This window comes from Panthera onca, chromosome B1, assembly GCF_046562875.1.
Source record: "Panthera onca isolate mPanOnc1 chromosome B1, mPanOnc1 haplotype 2, whole genome shotgun sequence".
Taxonomy (NCBI): domain Eukaryota; kingdom Metazoa; phylum Chordata; class Mammalia; order Carnivora; family Felidae; genus Panthera; species Panthera onca.
The window spans coordinates 11564444-11585922 of NC_138342.1; the positions used below are offsets into that span (position 1 = coordinate 11564444).

General features: G+C 43.9%; 1 protein-coding gene across 4 annotated transcripts in view; it reads left to right on the plus strand.

Moving 5' to 3' along the window:
• The window catches only part of CC2D2A (coiled-coil and C2 domain containing 2A), a 147546-nt gene that overhangs the window by 50525 nt on the left and 75542 nt on the right, over positions 1-21479 (plus strand). For all 4 annotated transcript variants that reach the window (XM_060655394.3, XM_078446255.2, XM_060655393.3 and 1 more), the window contains 5 exons: positions 4470-4606; positions 5703-5834; positions 12778-12987; positions 14153-14259; positions 18625-18765. In XM_060655394.3, coding sequence (XP_060511377.3) covers positions 4470-4606; positions 5703-5834; positions 12778-12987; positions 14153-14259; positions 18625-18765 — 727 coding nt within the window. The remainder of the gene's footprint in view (positions 1-4469; positions 4607-5702; positions 5835-12777; positions 12988-14152; positions 14260-18624; positions 18766-21479) is intronic.

Here is a 21479-nt window from a genome sequence, read left to right on the forward strand (position 1 = left end):
GGTGCTGGAGCCAGGACCACTGGATTAACTCCTAGTGACTGCCCCTTGCTGAGTTTCTGGCCTGGGCTTCCCTTTGCTCTTTTCTCACCTGGAATTTTCTTTCCTCCTGAGAGTGCCTGAGGGACCTCCCCAGTTACTTAACTGGTAGTTCACACTTAAAATGGCAGGGCGGGGGTGCCTAGGTGGCGCAGTCGTTTGAGCGTCCCACTGCGGTTCAGATCATGATTTCGCAGTTCGTGAGTTCAAGCCTCACGTCAGGCTCTGTGCTGACAGCTCGGAGCCTAAAGCCTCTTCAGATTCTGTCTGTCTGTCTGTCTGTCTGTCTCTCTCTCTCTGCCCCTCCACTGCTTGTGCTTTCCCCCTCTCTCACAAAAATAAGTAAATAAATATTTTTTAAAAATTAAAATGGCACGGCACAAAAACAGACACTCAGATCAATGGAACAGAATAAAGAACCCAGAAATGGACCCACAAACATATGGCCAACTAATCTTTGACAAAGCAGGAAAGAATATCCAATGGAATAAAGACAGTCTCTTTAGCAAGTGATGCTGGGAAAACTGGACAGTGACATGCAGAAGAATGAACTGGGACCACTTTTTTACACCCTACACAAAAATAAACTCAAAATTGATAAAAGACCTCAATGTAAGACAGGAAGCCATCAAAATCCTCGAGAAGAAAGCAGGAAAAAAACCTCTTTGACCTGGGCCACAGCAACTCTTTACTCACTCAACACGTCTCCAGAGGCAAGGGGAAAAAAAGTAAAAATGAACTACAGGGATCTCATCCCCAAAATAAAAAGCTTCTACACAGCAAAGGAAACAATCAGCAAAACTAAAAGGCAGCTGACAGAATGGGAGAATATATTTGCAAATGACGTATCAGATAAAGGATTAGTATCCAAAATCTACAAAGAACTTATCAAACTCATCACCCAGAAAACAATCCAGTGAAGAAATGGGCAAAAGACATGAATAGACACTTCTTCCAAGAAGACATCCAGATGGCCAACCGACACATGAAAAAATGTTCAACATCACTCATCATCAGGGAAATACAAATCAAAACCACAATGAGATACCACCTCATACCTGTCAGAATGGCTAACATTAACAACTCAGGCAACAATAGATGTTGGCGAGGATGCGGAGAAAGAGGATCTCTCTTGCATTGCTGGTGGGAATGCAAGCTGGTGCAGCCACTCTGGAAAACAGTATGGAGGTTCCTCAAAAAACTAAAAATAGAACTACCCTATGACCCAGCAATAACACTACTAGGCATTTATGCAAGGGATACTGGTGTGCTGTTTCGAAGGGGCACGTGCACCCCCATGTTTATAGCAGCACTATCGACAGTAGCCAAAGTATGGAAAGAGCCCAAATGTCCATCGATGGATGAGTGGATAAAGAAGATGTGGTATATATGTACAGTGGAGTATTACTCAGCAATCAAAAAGGATGAAATCTTGCCATTTGCAACTACGTGGATGGAACTGGAGGGTATTATGTTAAGCGAAATTAGTCAGAGAAAGACAAATATATGACTTCACTCATATGATGACTTTAAGAGACAAAACAGATGAACATAAGGGAAGGGAAGCAAAAATATAAAAACAGAGAGGGGGACAAAAAAGAATAGACTCATAAATATGGAGAACAAACAGAGGGTTACTAGAGGGTTGTGGGAGGAGGGATGGGCTAAATGGGTAAGAGGCATTAAGGAATCTACTCCCAAAAACGTTGTTGCACTATATGCTAACTTGGATGTAAATTTTAAAAATAAAAAATAAATTTAATTTAATTTAATTTAAATAAAATAAAATAAATTAATTAAAATAAAGAAGAAAAGAAAAGAAAAGAAAAGAAAAGAAAAGAAAAGAAAAGAAAAGAAAAGAAAAGAAAAGAAAAGAAAAGGCAGGGTGGTTTGAGAACCTCTTGAGACTGAAAAGGGGGTCCTGCCCTTACCTTACCTGGAAGCTAGATTTCTTTTCAGTTGTCATGTCCTGAGTTCCAATTAAAAGCCCAGCCGAAGATAAATTGTTGTTTAATTTTGATAGTTAATTTTGAATCACGTGTGTTCAATGTATTTGTTGGACATGGCACAGGGTGGGGGTGGGGGGGTATGCTGCCTGGGTGGCTCAGTCGGTTAAGCGATCGACTTTGACTCGGGTCATGATCTCACGGTTCGTGAGTTCGAGCCTGGCGTCTAGCTCTGTGCTGACAGCTTAGAGCCTGGATCCTGCTTCGGGTTCTGTGTCTCTGTCTCTGTCTGTTCCTCCTCTGCCTGCACTGTCTCTCTCACACTGTCTCTCTCTCTCTCTCTCTCTCTCTCTCAAATAAAGATTTAAAAAAATAATAATAATAAGCAGCTGGGAAACGTGCCCAAAGCTGACACCTTTGCCATAATAGTAACAGTGAACGCATCCTGTGCTCTCCTGCCAACAGGCACCTTTCTAAGCACTTGCTATGTATCCACAAATCTGCTCCCACACCAGGGCTAGAGAAGTCGTCTCTTTCATTTTACAGATGAAAAAGCAGAAGCCCAGAGAAGTTAGGGAACTAGTCCAAGACCTTGAATCTAGTGACGTGAGGGAGGCACGTTTCTGAGCGGGGTGGCCAGCTGCAGAGGCCACACGTCTGGCACAGTGCGTCCTGATGCCCTTTGGGGGAGTGGAGAAACGCATTTGCAGCAACCTCAGCCAAGGAGGAACTTCCTCACCTGCGTCTGTGTGCAGAGGACTCTCACTTCCAGGCCTGTCGCTGGAGCCCCCTGAGTTGGGAGTGGAGGTTTCACCCCAGGGGCCCGCTCAGACAAGGGGTGGGGGGGTTGCTCGTGGAAGAGGCCTAAACTGTCCCGGCTGCACGGGGGTCCTGCTCTGAGCGGGGATCCAATCACAGATCCTTCTCCCACTCGCACTGGCCCACGGGGGGGCCCTGTGAGGAGGTGACCCTGGCCTAGCCAACAGGAGTCGGGGAGCCACACAGCCCCAGCTCCTCCTCCGCAAGGTATGACCTTGAGCGAGCTCCTCTATGCCGGGGTGCCTCGCCTGAAGTCAGCAGGAAATGAGACGCTCCTATGACATGACCCTGGACGTTTAGTTTTCCTTTGAGCACTGAGAAAATGACATGAGTGAATTACCTGTGCTGTGACCAGCACATAGCAGGAGATCAGAAATAATAGTAATTTCTGTTACTGGTGTTGTCGTTCTTGTCACTGTTTGGAGAACGGTTGCCAAAGTCGAGTGTGTTAGCCAATGTCAAGGCTTCTAGTTACACGTATTTTTAATCTCTTCCTTCCCTGATCTAATTCTGTAAGTATGATCATGCATACACAACATATAGGCATATGCAGGGTGGGCGAGTGCTCAAAAACGTTCCCTTGAAAAGAGTTGAAGACCCCTGGGATTAGTGATGGGCCCCCATCTAGCCATGCGAGGGGTGGGGAACAGAAAAAAAGGTTACAACAGTGGTTTGCCCCAGGTTTTCTAAGAACTCCGAGGTAGGTTTCTTCCAGAACTACTGTCATTGGTTGCTTTTTTGCGGGGGAGTTTGGGAAGCAGAGTATCCAAATGGCCACACACAGGAGAATTGGCAGATTCGAGGATTTGGCGAGGTTTAGAGTGAGGTAATTATAAACAAAAGTGATTCTCCACCTTTCCTCTTAGCTCCCAAATTGGCTCCGGGCCCTCACAAATGCACCATCTTTTCTCACTTCTCCTCTGGCCTACTCTGCCCAAGCAGGCCCGGGGATCTTTCCAGAACTGAGAATCTGCTCGGTCACTCCCCATGCAGAGCCTTCGGTGACCCACCCCCCTGGCCAGAACCCACTGCTGCTGGTGGCCTGAGAGACCCTCCCTCCACCCTACTGCCCGGCACTGCTCACCACCCACTCGGTGCCTGCCCTGTGTTCCTCCCCCTCCCCTGTTCCCTGGGACACTCACACTCCCAGGTCCCCATCCCCAGCTCCTTCCTTCTCAACCCTCAAGTGCAAATGCATCGCCTCCAGAGAAAATCCTCCCTTGCTGCTCTGTTTCAAGTTTGTCTCCTTTTTTAAACTTCTTAACTTACAAAGCATTTTCTCATACTTTAGCTCATTTCATTCTCCCAAGAACCTTGTGAGTAGATACTCTCATCCCTTATGTACGGAAGGAAAGAGTTCAAAGGGCCCGGCCCTGGTTCTCTCCACCAGTGAGCCATGAAGGAGGTCCTCTGATTTGAATACTGCCGTCCCGTGCTTTGCCACACTGGTGAGTTAGGTGTGGACTTATTTCATGATTCTGCAACATGATATTACGGGTGAACACGTTCCTCTTTTCCCTGGTTCTGCTTCTAGAAGTTAACATGGAGCATTTGCGGCTTCCAAGAATCTAAATGAAATCTCCAGTGGTTGTTTGAAGTCACCAAATTGCAGGGGCAAATGTTTAGGCTGGCACTAATGTTGCTTTTATTTGCTTCTGACCTATCTAGTGCCTACGTATAAAAAGCTTCCCGAGAACGCACAGCCCAGATATCTGGAAGACGAAGGCCTGTACATCGGCACAAGACCGGACGTGCCTCGCACCTGTCAGAACATCATGGAGAACAGGTTGCTGACACAGGAACCTGTAAGCACGCAGCCAGTGTCCCCCCACCCCCCCATCCTCCCTGTCCCCCGGCGGGCAACTCTTGGAGCTGCTTCTTCCTGTGGGGACAGTCACATCATGCTCATTTCCTCCTGCCTGTAGACAGTGGTTCGATATTTTTATTTGTCTCTCAGTACGTTTGGCGATCCTCAAACCGCACAACCTCTCCCCCCGCTTAAAACCCATCTTCCGTTGTCTGGGCTCGGGATTCTCCTGCTGAGTCAGATGTCCACAACCTTCATGCAATTCACAGAAATGTTTAATCATCCACGGATAGAAGGTTCTCCATGGTTTTGCTCCTATGGTTTTTTTCCTTCAATTTTTCATGCGTAGAAAATACATTTTTTCTGAAGCACCCCTGTAAGCTTTTTGTTAACGCTTTTTTGGAAGGGAGTGAGGACTATATCTTAATTGTGGGGGGTGTTAGTGACGACTCAGTTGCTAATGGAAATGAGGCTTTTATTTTTTTTATTTAAAATTTTTTTTATGTTTATTTTTGAGAGAGACAGAGAAAGAGAGAGTGTGTGAGCAGGGGAGGGGCAGAGAGAGAGGAAGACACAGAATCTGAAGCAGGCTCCAGGCTCTGAGGTGTCAGCACAGAGTCTGACGCAGGGCTGGAACCCACGAACCACAGGATCGTGACCTGAGCCAAAGTTGACACTGAACCAACCGAGCCACCCAGGCGCCCCAGAAACGAGGCTTTTAAAGATCTACTGGGACAGGGGAAGGTGCATGAAATGTGTGTGTCGACCCAGAATTTTCTTGCAAGTGTTGTTTCTTTTGTAAACCATTTTCTGTCCAGTTAGAAGAAGACATTGGGACGTCTGGGTGGCTCAGTCAGGTAGGCATCCGACTTTGGCTCAGGTCATGATCTCACAGTCCGTGGGTTTGAGCCCCGTGTTGGGCTCTGTGCTGACAGCTCAGAGCCTGGAACCTGCTTCGGATTCTGTGTCCCCCTCTCTCTCTGCCCCTCCTCCGTTCTCTCTTTCTCTTTCTCTCTCAAAAATAAATTAACATTTTTTTAAAAATTAAAAAAAAAAAGAATAAAATGTTGTCCATCCCTCTGCTTGACCTGCAGGGAAGAAGGTGGTTCGGAGACGATGGGCGAATCGTAGCACTGCCAAACCCCATCAAGCCATTTCCTTCAAGACCACCGGTGTTGACACAGGAGCAAGACTTCAGGGCAGAACTTGAAACATTGTATAAAAAGGTAAGCCCACCTTCCCTTTTTTTAAAACGTTTATTTGGAGAGAGAGAGAGAGGGCAAGCCCACGCGGGGGAGGGGCAAAGAGAGGGAGAGACAGAACCCCAAGCAGGCTCCGCACTGTCAGCTCAGAGCCCAACGCGGGACTCGATCTCACGAATCCGTGAGATTACAACCTGAGTTGAGATAAGAGTCGGACTCTTAACTGACTGAGCCACCCAGGTGCCTCCACCTCCCCATTTTTAATTCATGAATGTGCCTGAAAGTGCTTTGTTCTTTGGATAGCTTGGAGTGCTAAGTTCATAACATTGTACTTTGGTTGTTTAAGTTTCTCTACGTCACACATAAAGAACAAACAGCAGGCGTGTTATATAAGAACAAGCCTACTATGCTCACCTACTTGCTTCTCAAACAAGGAATGAGCTCCCAGGTAGGAATGGCTAAGTCAGTGACTTTATCTGCGTATCCAGGTTAGCTGGCTTTATTTTTCTTCCTTTTTCTCTGCCATCTCACATATGCTGCAGGATTATTTCCCATTCATTGTCTCTTTATTATATAACTGGAGATTTTCTATCCTTGCAAATCCTTTCTACTGTGTTTTCTTAAGGCCAGGTAGCAAACAGCTTGACTTGAGTCCTGGCACTGACATTCACAGGGCAAACTTGGCCCTTAATTTCTCTGGGTCACAATCTCTTCATCTGTAGGATGGACATAATAACAGTATCTGCCTCTATGATGATTGTGCAGATTCGTTGAGACAGTACATTTGAGTGCTTAGATCAGAGCTCAGTATGTGCTGGCTAGTGTTAAACAGACAGAGTTGCCTGCCTACGTGTTTAATTATATTACTCTTGCTTTCCTGAACTGCTGAGCAAAGATCACCACCTTCAGAAACCCATGTAGTTTTGGGGCATCTGGTGGCTCGGTTGGTTGGGCGTCCGACTTTGGCTCGGGTCATGATCTCGCAGTCCATGAGTTCAAGCCCCACATCAGGCCCTGCACTGACAGCTCAGAGCCTGGAGCCTGCTTCAGAGTCTGTCTCCCTCTTTCTCTGCCCCTCCCCTGCTCGCACTCTGTCTCTCTCTCAAAATAAAATAAAAACATTAAAAAAAATTAAAAAAAAAAAAGAAACCCATGTAATTTTATGTTTGTAATATTTCACCATGGATACAGTGAAACAGAATGAGGGGATTTAATGATCATTCTGTAAAGCAAAGACATGGGTGCAAGTCAGGGCATCCGAACTGCCCTACTAACAACTACTTCGTGACTTTGGGAGGGTCCCATTTCCTTAATTAAAAAATAGGAACAATAATAGTCCTCTCTACCTCAGAGGATCATTGTGAGTATTAAGATAATGTAACTGTATGCCGTTTTAAAATTTTTTTCACATTTATTTATTTTTGAGAGAGCATGAGTGGGGGAAGGGCAGAGAGGGAGACACAGAATCTGAAGCAGGCTCCAGGTTCTGACCTGTCAGCAAAGAGCCCAATGCAGGGCTCAAACCCACGAACTACAAGATCATAACTTGCCCCGAAGTCGGACGCTCAACAGACTGAGCCATCCAGGCGCCCCTGCCCTTTATTTAAAATTACGAATTTCTGGGGCACCTGGGTGGCTCATTCAGTTAAGCGTCTGACTTTTGATTTTGGCTCAGGTCATGATCTCAGTTTGTGAGTTTGAGCCCTGCGTTGAGCTCTGCACCGACAGCTCTGAGCCTGCTTGGGATTCTCTCTCTCCCTCTTTCTCTGCCCCGCTCCTCCTCTCTCTCTCGCTAAAAAAATAAATAAATCAACATTTTCTAAAAACAAAAACAAAATGTGAACTTCTATAAAATATTGTTGTTTTTACAGACAAGTTTTAATGAGTGGCTACTTTGTGCACAAACGTGATCATGGGAGTAGATTTGCAAAACAAGCACAAACCCAAGTCACTGTCCATGAGGGATTTGTCATCTGTTTGTTTCCACGCCAGATCTGTGACCTAATTAGTGATCGAGATAGTCTTCCCCTTGGGCACATATCCAGCAATATGTCAGTCTCCCTTCACTGTTGCATCCATTTCAGCAGGGCACACTGATATAATGAGACTCTATGGGTTACAATGAGAAAATAGAAGAGTAAATACGGAGGGTGGGGTATTAGGGGAGCCAATTAATCTTACCTGTCTGCTTTAGAAGTTGTCAGCTAGCTGGGAAGCTGGGAATGGCACGGGGTCAGAGAGGGATGCAGGCATCAGTCGCACTATGGGAACAGCCGGACAGCAGAATGCCACGGGAACCCAAGACCGGACGGGCTTCCTGTTCCGTCTCCCATGAACTAGGTCCTCGCCTGGACACAAGCCTGGTGAGTTCACCATGGGGATGGCTGAGGAGAACACGTGAGGCCAGTAAGCAGGCTTTCGGAAAAGAGCTAAGAAGGGGCAGCAGAGAACCCAGACCAATGGCTCTTGAGCTCCAGCTGGCTCTCTAGTCACATTCTTCCTTCTCTCTGGGGAAGAAGCCATGAGGATGGACAGTGGGGAGAAGCAAGGTGGCTTCTTCCCAATGCCTGTGAGACGGGAGATCTTCCCATCTTGTGTGCAGAAATGGGGAAGTCGGGAAAGAGAATAGTTCCACTAAGAGGGGGTTGATCATCCAGCATCACAGGAGCCAAAGAAGTTAGAGAAGGGAGAGATCCAAAGGGACTGGAGGTTCCCAAGGTCATTTCTTAGAGGGTCAGTCTCCCTTTACCGTTCCATCCATTTCAACAAAGTTACATGGCAAAGTATGAAGGATATGTTGGAGTGTGTGAGAAGGTGGCAGAAGGCTTTAAATTAGAGGGAGGAGATATTATACCTCCTCTCTGATCCCCCATCACACGTTACCTGCTAAGTTCGCTGTGGAATTGTATACCTCGTTCTTTTTTTGGAGTGTCATTGTGGAAACTTCCAGTGATTCAAAACATCATGCATTTCTTTCTGGATTGGTACTTTCACAATTTTATTTACTTCCTAACTTTTGCCTTTTCCTACATTTATTCAGATCTGTCCAATGCCAAAACCCGTTCTTCCACTGTTCCATGTCACAGGGTTGCCTTTAAGAACAAACGTTAGGGCGCCTGGGTGGCGCAGTCGGTTAAGCGTCCGACTTCAGCCAGGTCACGATCTCACGGTCCGTGAGTTCGAGCCCCGCGTCAGGCTCTGGGCTGATGGCTCAGAGCCTGGAGCCTGTTTCCGATTCTGTGTCTCCCTCTCTCTGTCCCTCCCCCATTCATGCTCTGTCTCTCTCTGTCCCAAAAATAAAAATAAACGTTGAAAAAAAAAAAAAATTAAAAAAAAAAAAAAAGAACAAACGTTAAATGCGTATGGTCTATATTTTCAGCCCTCTATCCAAACATACCTTCCATCTGGGAGTTTTGACATGATGCGCGAGCAGAGAAGGAGATGAACGGGCAGAAATGGCTTCATTGACAGGTTATTAATGCATCTTCTCTCTCCTTCCCCCACTCCCCTGAAAGTGACGCAAGGGCAAAGACGGGGTTTTCTTCTTCTCTTAGCCCTAGCACTGAGCAGGAGGCTGGCACGCAAGGACACCTCAATCAAAGTACAAATTGAATATTATTAAAATGATTCAGCTGAGCTGAATGTGTCTAGAAGAGACCCCCCCTCCTTATTCCTCTTCTCAGCTGTCTCTCCTGCAGAACAGTGGCTTTCCTGGGGTCTGGCTTAACCCTGGCATCCAAGTGATGGAAAACCAAGTCAGTGTGCCAACTGGGAATTGGCAATTCTTGGGGCCATTAATGGAGCCTTGGTGAATTTATGCCTCAGAGCTCTTAGGCTCGATGCTGACCCAGCAGGACTGACCAAATTCATCCCCCATTAGTATTTAGTAAAAATGTAATATTCTACTGTTCCTAATTTAAGACCTCTGTTAGAGACCGTTAAATATAGATTAATACTAGGGGTGCCTGGGTGGCTCAGTCCGTTGAGCGTCTGACCCTGGATTTCGGCTCAGGTCAGGAGCTCACAGTTTGTGAGATTGAGCCCTGTGTCAGGCTATGCGCTGACACTGTGGAGCCTGCCTGGGATTCTCTCCTCTCTCTCCCCCTCCCCTGCTTGCGTGCACTTGTGTGTGCAAGTTCGGACTCTCTCCCTCTCTCTCTCAAAATAAATAAGTAAATGTAAAAAATAGATTAATAATAAATAAATAAAATAGAGAAATACAAAAAGAGATCCGATATTGTGCAAAGAACAAAATTAAACTTCAAATGAGAAAGAATGCAATCGAATACCTCTTAAGAAGGAACTGTTCCAAAACTTCAAAAATAAAAATGCCAAGAGTGCATTGCACACATGGCATAAACAATATAAAATGCAGTTTGCCTAATCCTGATAGCAAAGTAGGGGTCATGTTGTTGAAAGCATCCCAACAGCCTCCCTCCTTCCTCCCTCCTTCCTCCCTCCTTCCTCCCTTCCTCACTTCCTCCCTCCCTCCCCTCCTCCCTTCCATCTTTGCTTCCTTCCCTCCTACCTTCCCTCTTTTATTTTTAATATTTCCATCCTTAAGTGAAAGTGCACTATATTCTCAGTTGTCCTACAGTCAGGGAGTACAGAGGTAGCAACATTCAAACAAGGCCTTAGCGAGACCGCCCCTAGCATGGGGTATGGGTAAACAGAAATGTCACGTGTTAGAGATTCTGTGAGGGGTGCCTGGCTGGCTCAGTTGGAGGAGTATGCAACTCTTGACCTCAGGGTTGTGAGTTTGAGCCCCGTGTTGGCCACAGAGTTTACTTAAAAAAAATAAATAAGTAAAAGGTTCTGGGATTTGAAGTTGGCATGACATTCCTGAGGGACATTTGTGTAGGAGCCTCCCCTTTGCAAAACTGCTTACCATTTTGAGGACTTCACCGTGATTCCAACCTCCTTGTTAATTACCACTTGAGAAGATTAGCACTTTCCCCTCTACCATACTCACCAATGTTTCCCAGAGCATTGGTCACCTACTAGGCTCTAAACTCTGCATTCATCAACACTCTTTGGTTGCAAATGACAGAAGCTAATGCAAAACTAACTTAAGCAAAGGGAGAACTTGGTGGCCCACATAACTGGGAAGGATCTGGAGATAAATCAGAAAATGAAAGGAGGGGATTTAGGAACCAGGACCTCAGGGGCTGAGACCAGGGGCTCCATGATGGCAGTCTCACTCTCCACCTCTCTTTTCTCTGGTTCTCCCTGAATGTTGACTGGTTTCACTCCCTCCTATTGTAGGCAGGCCAGAATTCTCCATGTGTTAGGAGGCATGACCCTTGATAATCTAAGCGTAACAACTCTAAGGGAAAGGATCTTATCTTTTCTCCAAGATTCATATTATCAATACTAAGGACAAACTGGTCAGTTGTAAGTGGGACCTGTGACCCCCACCTCACGCCCAGAAGATGGGGATGAGAAAGCTTTCCAGGAAGACCAGAACAATGACTACAGAATCTCCTGCAGGCTCTGGGCTGGATTCAGACTCTGTTCCTATTATTTCTCAGGGCAAATATAGAAACTTCTATGTTAATCCCACCAATGATTATTGTTTTTCCATACAACTTCTAAATTTCTTTCTCCATTGGCATTCATCTCTGCACACACTGAGAACATTGGCAGATGATCCATTTGCATCACCTTGATAGTTTTGGTTTTTGGTTTTCAAATGAAAAGGAAAGAATCAAATCAATTTCAAAATTAAAATACTATGCCCTACAAATATTGTTTATTCTTAGAAGAAATTGTTTCTGCTGTTTTCGGATAGTTCTCAGTATGTGGGAAAAGAAAAATATAGCAAAAAGGAAGACGCGGAACCAGGAGTCTTTCCCCTTAATAGGAAGAGAGTTGGGGTCTTTTGAGCAGTTAGCTCAGTGACTACCAGTAGTCTTAGAAGTTTTTTTTTTTTTTATGTGGTTGAGCTGAGCCTAAGGCAGAGACCATCAGCAATCATTTGAACACGGGCTAATGGAGATTTGGGGAAGGACAAATGAAGTACAATAACTTAGGTCACACTTCAAGCAATGCTACCCACATACCAAGAAGAGTACAAGATGGAACCTGAAAGCCACACCTGAGTGATCTCATAACTCTGGAACCCTTTGGCAAGGGGAAAGACAAAACAAGAACCAGCAAGAGCAAAGCAATTAGAGATGAATTTTCTATTAGGTCTATGGAATGATGTTTACTTGTACATGTCTTTGTGAAACAGAATTTTTTTTAATTAATCCCGGTGATCATAAGACACATATTGGCCACATGCAGATTAAAAACTTCTAAGACAAATGCAAGTTATAATTGAATACTTTCACCTGAACGAAAGAGAAAAGAATTATGCCTCTATTGGTGCAGTCTAAAGTGTAAGGACATTAATGATCAGAACCAGGGCTTTTATAAGGCACAAAATATGAACCCAACAGGCATGGTCTCCCCTCCCTATAAACCCAAATGGAGACTCAACTCAGCATATTCTGGAAGGTACTGAGATATAGTCAATCCATTCCTACTTACGCCTACCATTTGTAAACACATCCTAATTTTATAAGAACATTTTTTTAAGTAAACTTCACTCCCAGTTTGGAGCCCAACATGGGGTTTGAACTCATGACCCTGAGATCAAAAGCTTAACCACCCAAGTGGCCCAAAAGGACACTTTTTTTTAAGCAAAAAAAAAATCTGTCGATCTTCTCATCAGAGACAGACTAAATGTTATTCTATAGGAGAAAACTTGTTGTTTTACTAAAATAAATAAGGATACAAAACATGAATAGTCTACTAATCTGGGGAGGGGTAGGAAATATGAAATTGAATGGCTGAAAAGAAACAAACTCATATATTCTTATTTGTGGATCTTGGTGCACCTGTTGTCCCACTGCACACCACAGCATCATTATCCAATAAGTGCTTTAACTGTGGTCCCCCCACACTCTGCTCTCTTTGACAGGCGGTAAAATATGTCCACAGAAGTCAGCACATGATTGGGTCTGGAGACTCCCCGGGAAATTTCCAACTGGACATTGATATTTCAGGGTTAATCTTCACTCATCATCCCTGTTTCAGCCGCGAGCATGTTTTGGCAGCCAAGCTGGCCCAGTTATATGACCAGTACCTGGCAAGACACCAGAGAAACAAGGCAAAATTTCTTACTGACAAGGTACATTCTTCCATTCTTACTGTCGGATTGGTTCTTCTGATGAGCCCAAGCAACAAAGACACTTTCCTGCAGCAAACTTTCTTGCGCCTCTTTCACATGCTCCCTTGGCCTAGGATGTATGATAGAATGTTCTACCTACAGGCAAAAGGAGGGATTTGGCAATGTACATTTAATGTGTGAAAATTCGGTGGCACACAGTCGGCTTAAAGAGAAAAGTTTGTGCAAACAGTGCAAGTAACCTGACCTCCCAGGAGCGGGCATTAAATGGAAGATATGTGGCTGTGTCTTGCTTGTGTGACCTCAGATGCTGAGACCGTTCATGGCTTGGGCACCTCTCTGTCCTTAGAGACATTCTCATTTTCACATGTACTTTCCCATAACATGGTACCCAAACACAAGTCAGTTGTTTCAAATGATGCTCGAAGATATGGATCTCTGGCATTGACATGGGCTTTTCTGGCTTAATTTTGACCATGGGCAACTTTCCTCCCATGCCTTGGCTTCAAACCTACTGCCCAAATAAGAGGTAACTCCACCATACCTCCTTTTATGAGTCTATGATTTTATGATCGGTTCACAAAAATATCAGTGTATGTCCAGGACCCAGAAAGGTCCGCTTTTAGCCTTGAAAGAAACCTTATTTTTGAGACACACACATAAAAGTGACACTTGTCATGAGCAATTTGATTATCTGGGCTACAGAACAGGGATGGACATACACTGTTCTTTATTATTCCTTTTCTTTTTTAAGAATAGAAGAAATAGGGGCGCCTGGGAGGCTCAGTTGGTTGAACATCTGACTTCGGCTCAGGTCATGATCTCACCGTTAGTGGGTTCAAGCCCCACATCGGGTTCTTTGCTGACAGCTCAGAGCCTGGAGCTTGCTTCGGATTCTGTGTCTCCGTCTCTCTCTGCCCCTCTGTTCATGCACTGTCTCTGTCTCTCTCAAATATAAATAAATATTAAAAATTTTTTAAAAAGAATAGAATAAATAGCTCTCTGTCAGAATTCATTTTGGTGAAAGTGTGGGAACAGCTGGATGCCTGAACACCCATTCACAGACTTGTTGGCATCATTTTGCCCTGGAGAAGTGGGTGGTTTGGGGCATGTAATTTGCAGTAGGCAATAGAGTTTCTAACTCAAAACTTTTATCCATTTTTTTAAGCTCCAAGCTCTAAGAAATGCTGTTCAGACAGGACTTAACCCGGAAAAAACTCATAAGTCTCTTGATACGACGCAAAAAACTATCAATGAGTATAAATCTGAAATTCGGTGAGTATAAGTCTGTCGTTGTAACTTCTACTTTTTCTTCCCTTGTTAGATGCATACTTGTTGAAAGCTTTTTTTTTTTTTTCGTTTTTTCTGAATGCACTGAATACATGAGACATTGAGCCAAATGAAATAATGAGATATATCCGTCATATTAACACCAAATTTGAAATCCAGTAAAAGAATGAGGATGTGGATATTGTGACTCACACACTCCACTGATGTAAATGAACATTGTTACAGCCACCACTTTAGAGAGGAGCCCGACCACACGCTAGCAAAGTGTGGAAAGTGCCCACAAGCTGGGACGCAGAAATTCGGGATTTCATAGCATCATTTACAAAAGTAAGGAACTAAGAATAACCCTATCCCAGAACGAACACGTCTGGTATAGTCTTACACTGAACATCTACACCACAGTTAAACTGACTTAGATCTCTGTGTACCAATATGGATAAAACAACGTTGAATGAAAACATCCAGGTGTTAAGAGGAGACTCGCCGTGTGATATGGCTCATGAACCCTAAAGAATACCCAACACAACGCTCGTCTGTTGTAGGCACACCCGTGTGTGGTACACTCGGACAGAAAAGACACAGGTGCCGGCTGCTTCCTCTAGGGAGGGAGAGAAGGGAATGAAACTCAAGAGCTCTTCACCTGTAACTATGACATTTTGGCCAAAAACAAATGGCCCTGAGTAAATATATCAAAATGTGAACAAGTGTCCCAATTATATATGACATATATTTTTCTATTTGGGGGCATTTTTCATAATTAAAATTCAAAAATTGAAGCCTGATTATTGCCAAACAAGAAGGAAATACAGAATGTAGAAGGTGACTATCTTCTGGAGTCCCATCCCTCGGGGAAAATCACGATAAACAGATTTCTCCACCTGTACATACACGTGTATATACTCACGCACACATACACAGATGTGTTTATGTGTTTGTATTTTGTTTAAGGAACCATTGCATTTACCATCTCACAACTTGTTTTCTATGCAAAATGCATCTCAGACCTTTTCTTATTGCAGGACATCTAGGTCCGTATCATTATTTAAAGGCTGACATTGTATAGATGCTATGTCCCCTGTTGAGAGGCATTTGTACTGGTCCTATTTTTTATGCTGAAACTGTGCTCTAATTGACATTCCTGTGTGTATATATATTTATGTACCTGTACATTTCCACGGGATAAATTCTTAGAACAGGAATTAATTCTTTTTACAACCGAGCCTTCAGTTAGTTCTTCCAGCAAAGTGGAAATTAGTGACATTGAGATATTGTCATTGTAAATGCATGAAGAGTATGTTTTAAAATAAAAATTCTTGGGGCACCTGGGTGGCTCGGTCAGTTAAGCATTCGACTCTTGATTTCAGCTCAGGTCATGATTTCACAGTTAATGAGTTCTGCTTTGTCAGAGCCTACTTGAGATTCTCTCTCTCTCTCTCTCTGCCCCTCCCCTGCTCGCACTCTCTCTCCCTCTCAAAGTAAATAAACTTTAAAAAAATAAAATGAAATGAAAATTCTTATTTATGCTAAAACAAAAAAACCCAGCTGGCAGCCTCTTTGTGAAGATAATTTTTGTTTTCGCATACATTGGGTAAGAAAGGGACAAAAAGCTGTTCTGAACACAGAAGTGGTTTTCTATCAACTTGTATTTATTAATCAGCATTTGGAAGCTGGCAGAACGGTGTGTAAGGTGCACAGACCGTGCCGGGGGCCCGTGGGTGGCAGAGCCAGTGTGGTCTTTCTGCTGCCCGTGGGGATGAACAGCTCTGCGGCTCAGCATTTCTGGCCCCATGAAAGAGTGGGTTTTAGTCTTTTACTGATGTTTAACTATTGCTGAAACCAGTTCAAAGCAGATGGCCTGTTCCCACATGTCCCCTCAAGCGGGCCCGTGTGCGGCTGCTGAGCTGACCAGAGGCCGGGTGAGCCCCCGCCGGGCATCGGCCGAGTCAACAGCCAGCACGGCTCCACAGCGAGCATTTTCCATCATTTTCCATCTTCTTTTCTGTAAATGGCATCACAACCGCGTTGCTGGCCCTCTGAGCTGCAACCAGCTGGACAAGGAAGGAAGCACCTTGTGGGTGCAAGACAGGGAGACATTGTATTTCACTCTCCCTACTGGCTCTTAACCCTCAGACCTACTCAGACTTGAACATGTAAAAATTCTGCCACCCTAGAGCCCCATCTGGCTACGGCTTTCTCTCTGTGTTTCCCTTCACAGCCAAACTTGTGGCAAACATGAACCAATCTTTCTGCTCGGCTCCCTCCCATCCCGTTCACTGGAACCCATCCTCATTCACCCACCCGCTTTTCCTCTGAGGCGATCTGGCCACGGTCCCTAGGGACCTCCGTCTTGCCAAGCCCCTCCTGCTACCTGGCCTCTTGACAGCGAAGGGCCTTGTCACCAGAGGGGACTTTTGTGATGTATTTCTTCCCCTCCCCTCCCTAGGCCACCCTCTCTTGGATGTCCGCACCCCTCTCCTTCTACCTGTCCTTCCCACCATCCTGCCTCTATCATCCTTCTCTGCCCAGCTTCTAAATGTTCTAAGTCCCTCACAGGGTTTTTCTTTTTCTTTTCTTTATTAATCTGCATTTCCTCCTGAGAGGAATCCAGTCCCGTGGTTGAAAAGATCATCCAGAGAGGCCAGTGAACTCCCAGAGTTTCACCTCAGGGCTGACACCCTCATCCACACTCCGGACCCCATCTGCACCAAGTTTCAGAAAAGTGTTACCTGACTCCCCGGGCAAAACTGCCTTTGCCTTTTCCTCCAGAGCCCTGACCACAACTGGTCGTTAAATATTCTTTTGTGATGCTTTGCTTCTGTAGCTCAGATGTCAAATTTTTTTTGCTAAGAGTTCATTTTTAGCATTTCTGAGAAACTATTTTGTCAGGTACTAAAAAAGGAAATAGGAAATATGTCAGAAAGCCTCAACGTGTCCTAGAATTCAGTAAGATAATTTTATACTGCAGTTTTTAAAAAGGAGGCCGGGGAGGTAGCAGCTAAGGGCACAAGAACACAGACCACTTGATAGTGACAGGTAACACTTGGCGGACCACTTACCAGATGCCGGGCACAGTTCTAGCATTAACACTCCTCTCAACAACCCTGTGAAGTAGATTCTGTGAGCACCCCTAGCTTACAGATGAGGCAGGGAGAAGTTAAGTTGTTTGCTAGGCCAGCTCACAGATGAGAGACCCAGGGTCTCAACCTACAGAGTCAGGTTCCAACATCTGTGCCCTTAACCACATGCTTCACTGCTTCCCAAGAAGAATGTTTCTTAGTTCATTGCTTTCTTGTTTCTGTGAGGTCTTCAGAGAATCCCGAATCTTGGCCACCCAACCACTAACTGGCTGTCGTCTTCCGCCATCTTCTTTTTCCGGAGCCAGCAGTTGAATGACTGGGAACCTAGACCTCTGTGCTTCTCTGTACCATCTCCACAGACTGGGTCATCACAAGTGCAACCTCCAGACTCAGGTTTCCTTCTGGAGGTCAGGAGGTGCTAATTCATGGGACCCTGCCTCCGTGGTTTTCTACGGCACTATCTTAGGCGAATCTCACCTTGTATATTGTAGTCATTTATCTATGTATCTGATTCCTGAGCTAAGTTGTAAATTCCTTGAGGACAGAGACACTTCCAGTCTTAGACATTCTGAATCACCTGGAATGACACCTGCTACTTGCTCAAGAAAAGAAAAATTGTCTAGTTAACTAATTGATTAATAGCATAATAGAGTACATTTGGGTTCTGGATTTGACTATCATTCATAGAGAGGGCTTAAAGTAAGGGATTGAATAATTCCCAAGCACTTTAAATAATGGGAATAAAAATGAAAACATTTCCAACTGATGCCTCTTCAAATCAAGCTAAAAATATTTTTAATCTAGTTAGCACTGAAAACACACCAAGGCAGGCAGCGAGCAACATTAGAACTTGTGATTTGTGTTAACAAAGACAGATTTTAATGTTTGTTGTTAACGGGGACAGTAACATTTTCCTATGTCTACAATAATTTAGTCCATGAGAACTGAGTTTACTGGGCCTCTTATTTTTATAACTTCAAAGGTGGCTGTTTGTTTAAGGGAACATAGTATTATTAATAACAAGTTCAGAAGGTGATTTAGTTTAACTGACTTCAAGTTCACCTAGAGAAAACCAAATCAAATAACCTCTTGAAACAGATTGGCATCCTATGGTCTTCAAATTTCCACTCATATTTTTGGATTTCTAGTACTTAAGAAGTATTATAGGTATCAGATTAAATATCCAGTCGCTACAGCATTATTAATTTCCTTTTTAATTTACACACCTACCTGCATAACTTTTTAACATATATCAACATGTTCAATCTTCTAGGCAAACAAGAAAACTGCGTGACGCTGAACAAGAAAAAGATCGAATGTTGCTTAAAACCATCATAAAAGTTTGGAAGGAGATGAAATCCCTTCGAGAATTTCAGAGGTTTACAAATACACCCTTGAAACTTGTTTTGAGAAAGTAAGCTTTTTTCAAAGATTGTTTTATTGAGAAAATGTGTAAAACATGGGTACAGTTTGAAAAATAATTACAAATAGGAACGCCTGGGTGGCTCAGTCAGTGGAGTGTCCAACTCTTAATTTCAGCTCAGGTCATGGTCTCACCATCATGGGATCGAGCCCCGCGTTGGACTCTGTGCTGAGCGCTGTGGAGCCTGCTTAAGATTCTCTTTCTCCCTCTCCTTCTGCCCCTCCGCTGCTCACACCCTCATGCTCTCTCTCTTAAAAAAAATTTTTTGAATAAGAAATGACAAGTAAATAACAATATGACCACTCCCCAGGGAAAGAAATAGGACATTACAGGCACCTGAGCAGCCCCTATGTTCTTAACCCCTCCTCCTTCCCCCTTCATCCCAGAAGTTACCATTTTCCAGACTTTTATGATTTCCTTGTTTTTATTTCTAGGTTTTCCATCTACCTGTAATTCCTAAAAACATGTAGTTTAATATCACCTGTATTTGATGGATCCACAACTGAGATTAGGTTGTATGTACTCTTTGTAATGTGTTCTTTAATACTGCATGAGATTCAGCTACTTTATAGCTATAGTTGATTTACTATATGCATTCATTATATGAATACAACAGAACTTGTTCACTTTACTGTTGATGGACATTTGAGTTGATTCCGTTTCTCGTCTATTACAAGACAGCGCTTCTATAAGTACTTTATATGTGTCTTTTAAGGTACACGTGCCTAAGCGCTCCTGAAACATACCCAGAAGTGAAATTGTTGAGTCTTAGGAGATGCGCCTCTCTAATACTCACATGCTGATTACACTTTTCCAGAGTGGTTGTGCCGATTTATACTTTGAGCCGTGTTCCTGTAGGTCCATTCACTCGTGCCATCGAGGTCACCTGGTTTATCGGTCACGAGGTCCGATAGCATGGTTTAATTTCTAACTTCCCATTCATAAATTGTCCACTTTGATTTCCTCTGTCTGTTCAAGGCTTTTGTAGATTTTTGAACTGAACTGTTTGCCTTTGTATCTTTTTCATAATTGGTAGGAGTTTGGCATCTATCCTGGACATGGGCCCTTTGTTGACGTGCATTGCAGATCCCCTCTCCTACTCTGTACTTGTCTCCTTATTCCCTTCTGCTGCTTTTTCATGATAGAAATTCCTCATTTTACACAGATACAATACGTTCATCTTTTCTTTCATGATTGGTGCTTTTTGTATGCTGCTTTAGAAATTGTTCCCCTGAGTCAAGTAGATGTTCTATTATATTGTCTCTATAATCTTTGTAGTTTTATGTTTCTCATTCGTCTTTAGTCCGTTTGGAATAGATCTTTGTATATGGTGTGGAGAAAGTATGCTTTGATATCAGGTATGCTACCTAATCCACTAGACTTTGATACATGATTAAAAGTAGAGTCATCGCAATAAAACCATATTCTGTATATTAATTAAAGAGTGTCTCTGCTGCTGGTTTTGGTCCCTTCCTGACTGTTTGTTGAAAGTAAGTGTTATGCTATACATCGACATGAAAAGTAAAAAATATGGGCAATTATCTGATACTTTACTTTGAAGAGAGTCATGCTTTAGCCAAAGATAGCTGCAAATTGTGATTTTTAGGGTTTCGTAAATTTTATAAATTTCATAATTTTCATCAGACTCAGAAACCATCCTACAGTTCCTGGGACAAAGACAAGACCGTGCTTCCTGAGGGCAGGGATCTGGTCGCCATTGGGTATCTGGTCCCAAACAGAGAAGCTGCCACTTGGTATTTGCTGAGTTAATATTAGCTGATGAAAAACAGATCCAAGTAGTCTGTCCCACAGAAACCACGGATGTCTCCCAGAAATTCCAGAGTTTCAGCTTCCGAATTCCATCTTCCAGGCTGCCCCTCCCACCCAGAAGCAGAACCTATTTACCTAATTGTTTTCTCCTTCTTTCCTTCAGTTTAAGATAAACTAAAATTTGTCAGAAATTTACCCTTAAGGTCCCCTCTAGGTGACACTTTTTGTGATACCTAACACCCCTTCCTCCTATAAGTAGCTGCCTCCTAAATTTTTTTGGAGTGCCCCTTTTTACACCCTTGATTCACCTAGCCACCTTATGATACGGCATAATTTTTTTTCCTGCAAAAGTCATAGGATTTCAGCTAGTTTATTTATGCCTCTACAGAACAGAGAGCAAGGCAAATGGTTCTCTATATGCCAGAGATGGAACATAATTTATGAGCCAGATTTTCTCCGATGTTTATAAATTTCCAGTGCCATTGTGTTTCCCGAGTGACTTCTTCAGCAGGATCCTAGAGCTTTAAGAACCTGTGCCTTAGGGGACTGCTAATTGCTAACCCACCAGGCCCCACGTGTAAGTAAGCAAGCACGTGTACATAAGCAAACCTGAGTCAGCCTTAGGCACCTAAGTTTATCTGAAAAGGACAGGATCTTTAGGAGTAGAACCCACAGGCCAGACTGCATTGATCGCTAAGCCTAGGCAATTTGCTGCAACAAGTCCAAAGTGCTGGGCGGGAGTGTTTGGGTGACATGTCTATCACCTCCTTCCGGGACAATCACACTGCTCGGTAACATACCACACTTGTTTAATCCCAGGTTGACTCAGCCACAGCGCCTTTTTGGCAGGGGATCTCACAGAACTAATGTTACACCAAGCACACTATGGGGAACGCTGCTTTGGGCTGGGCAGAGCTCCTGATAAAGTATCAGCA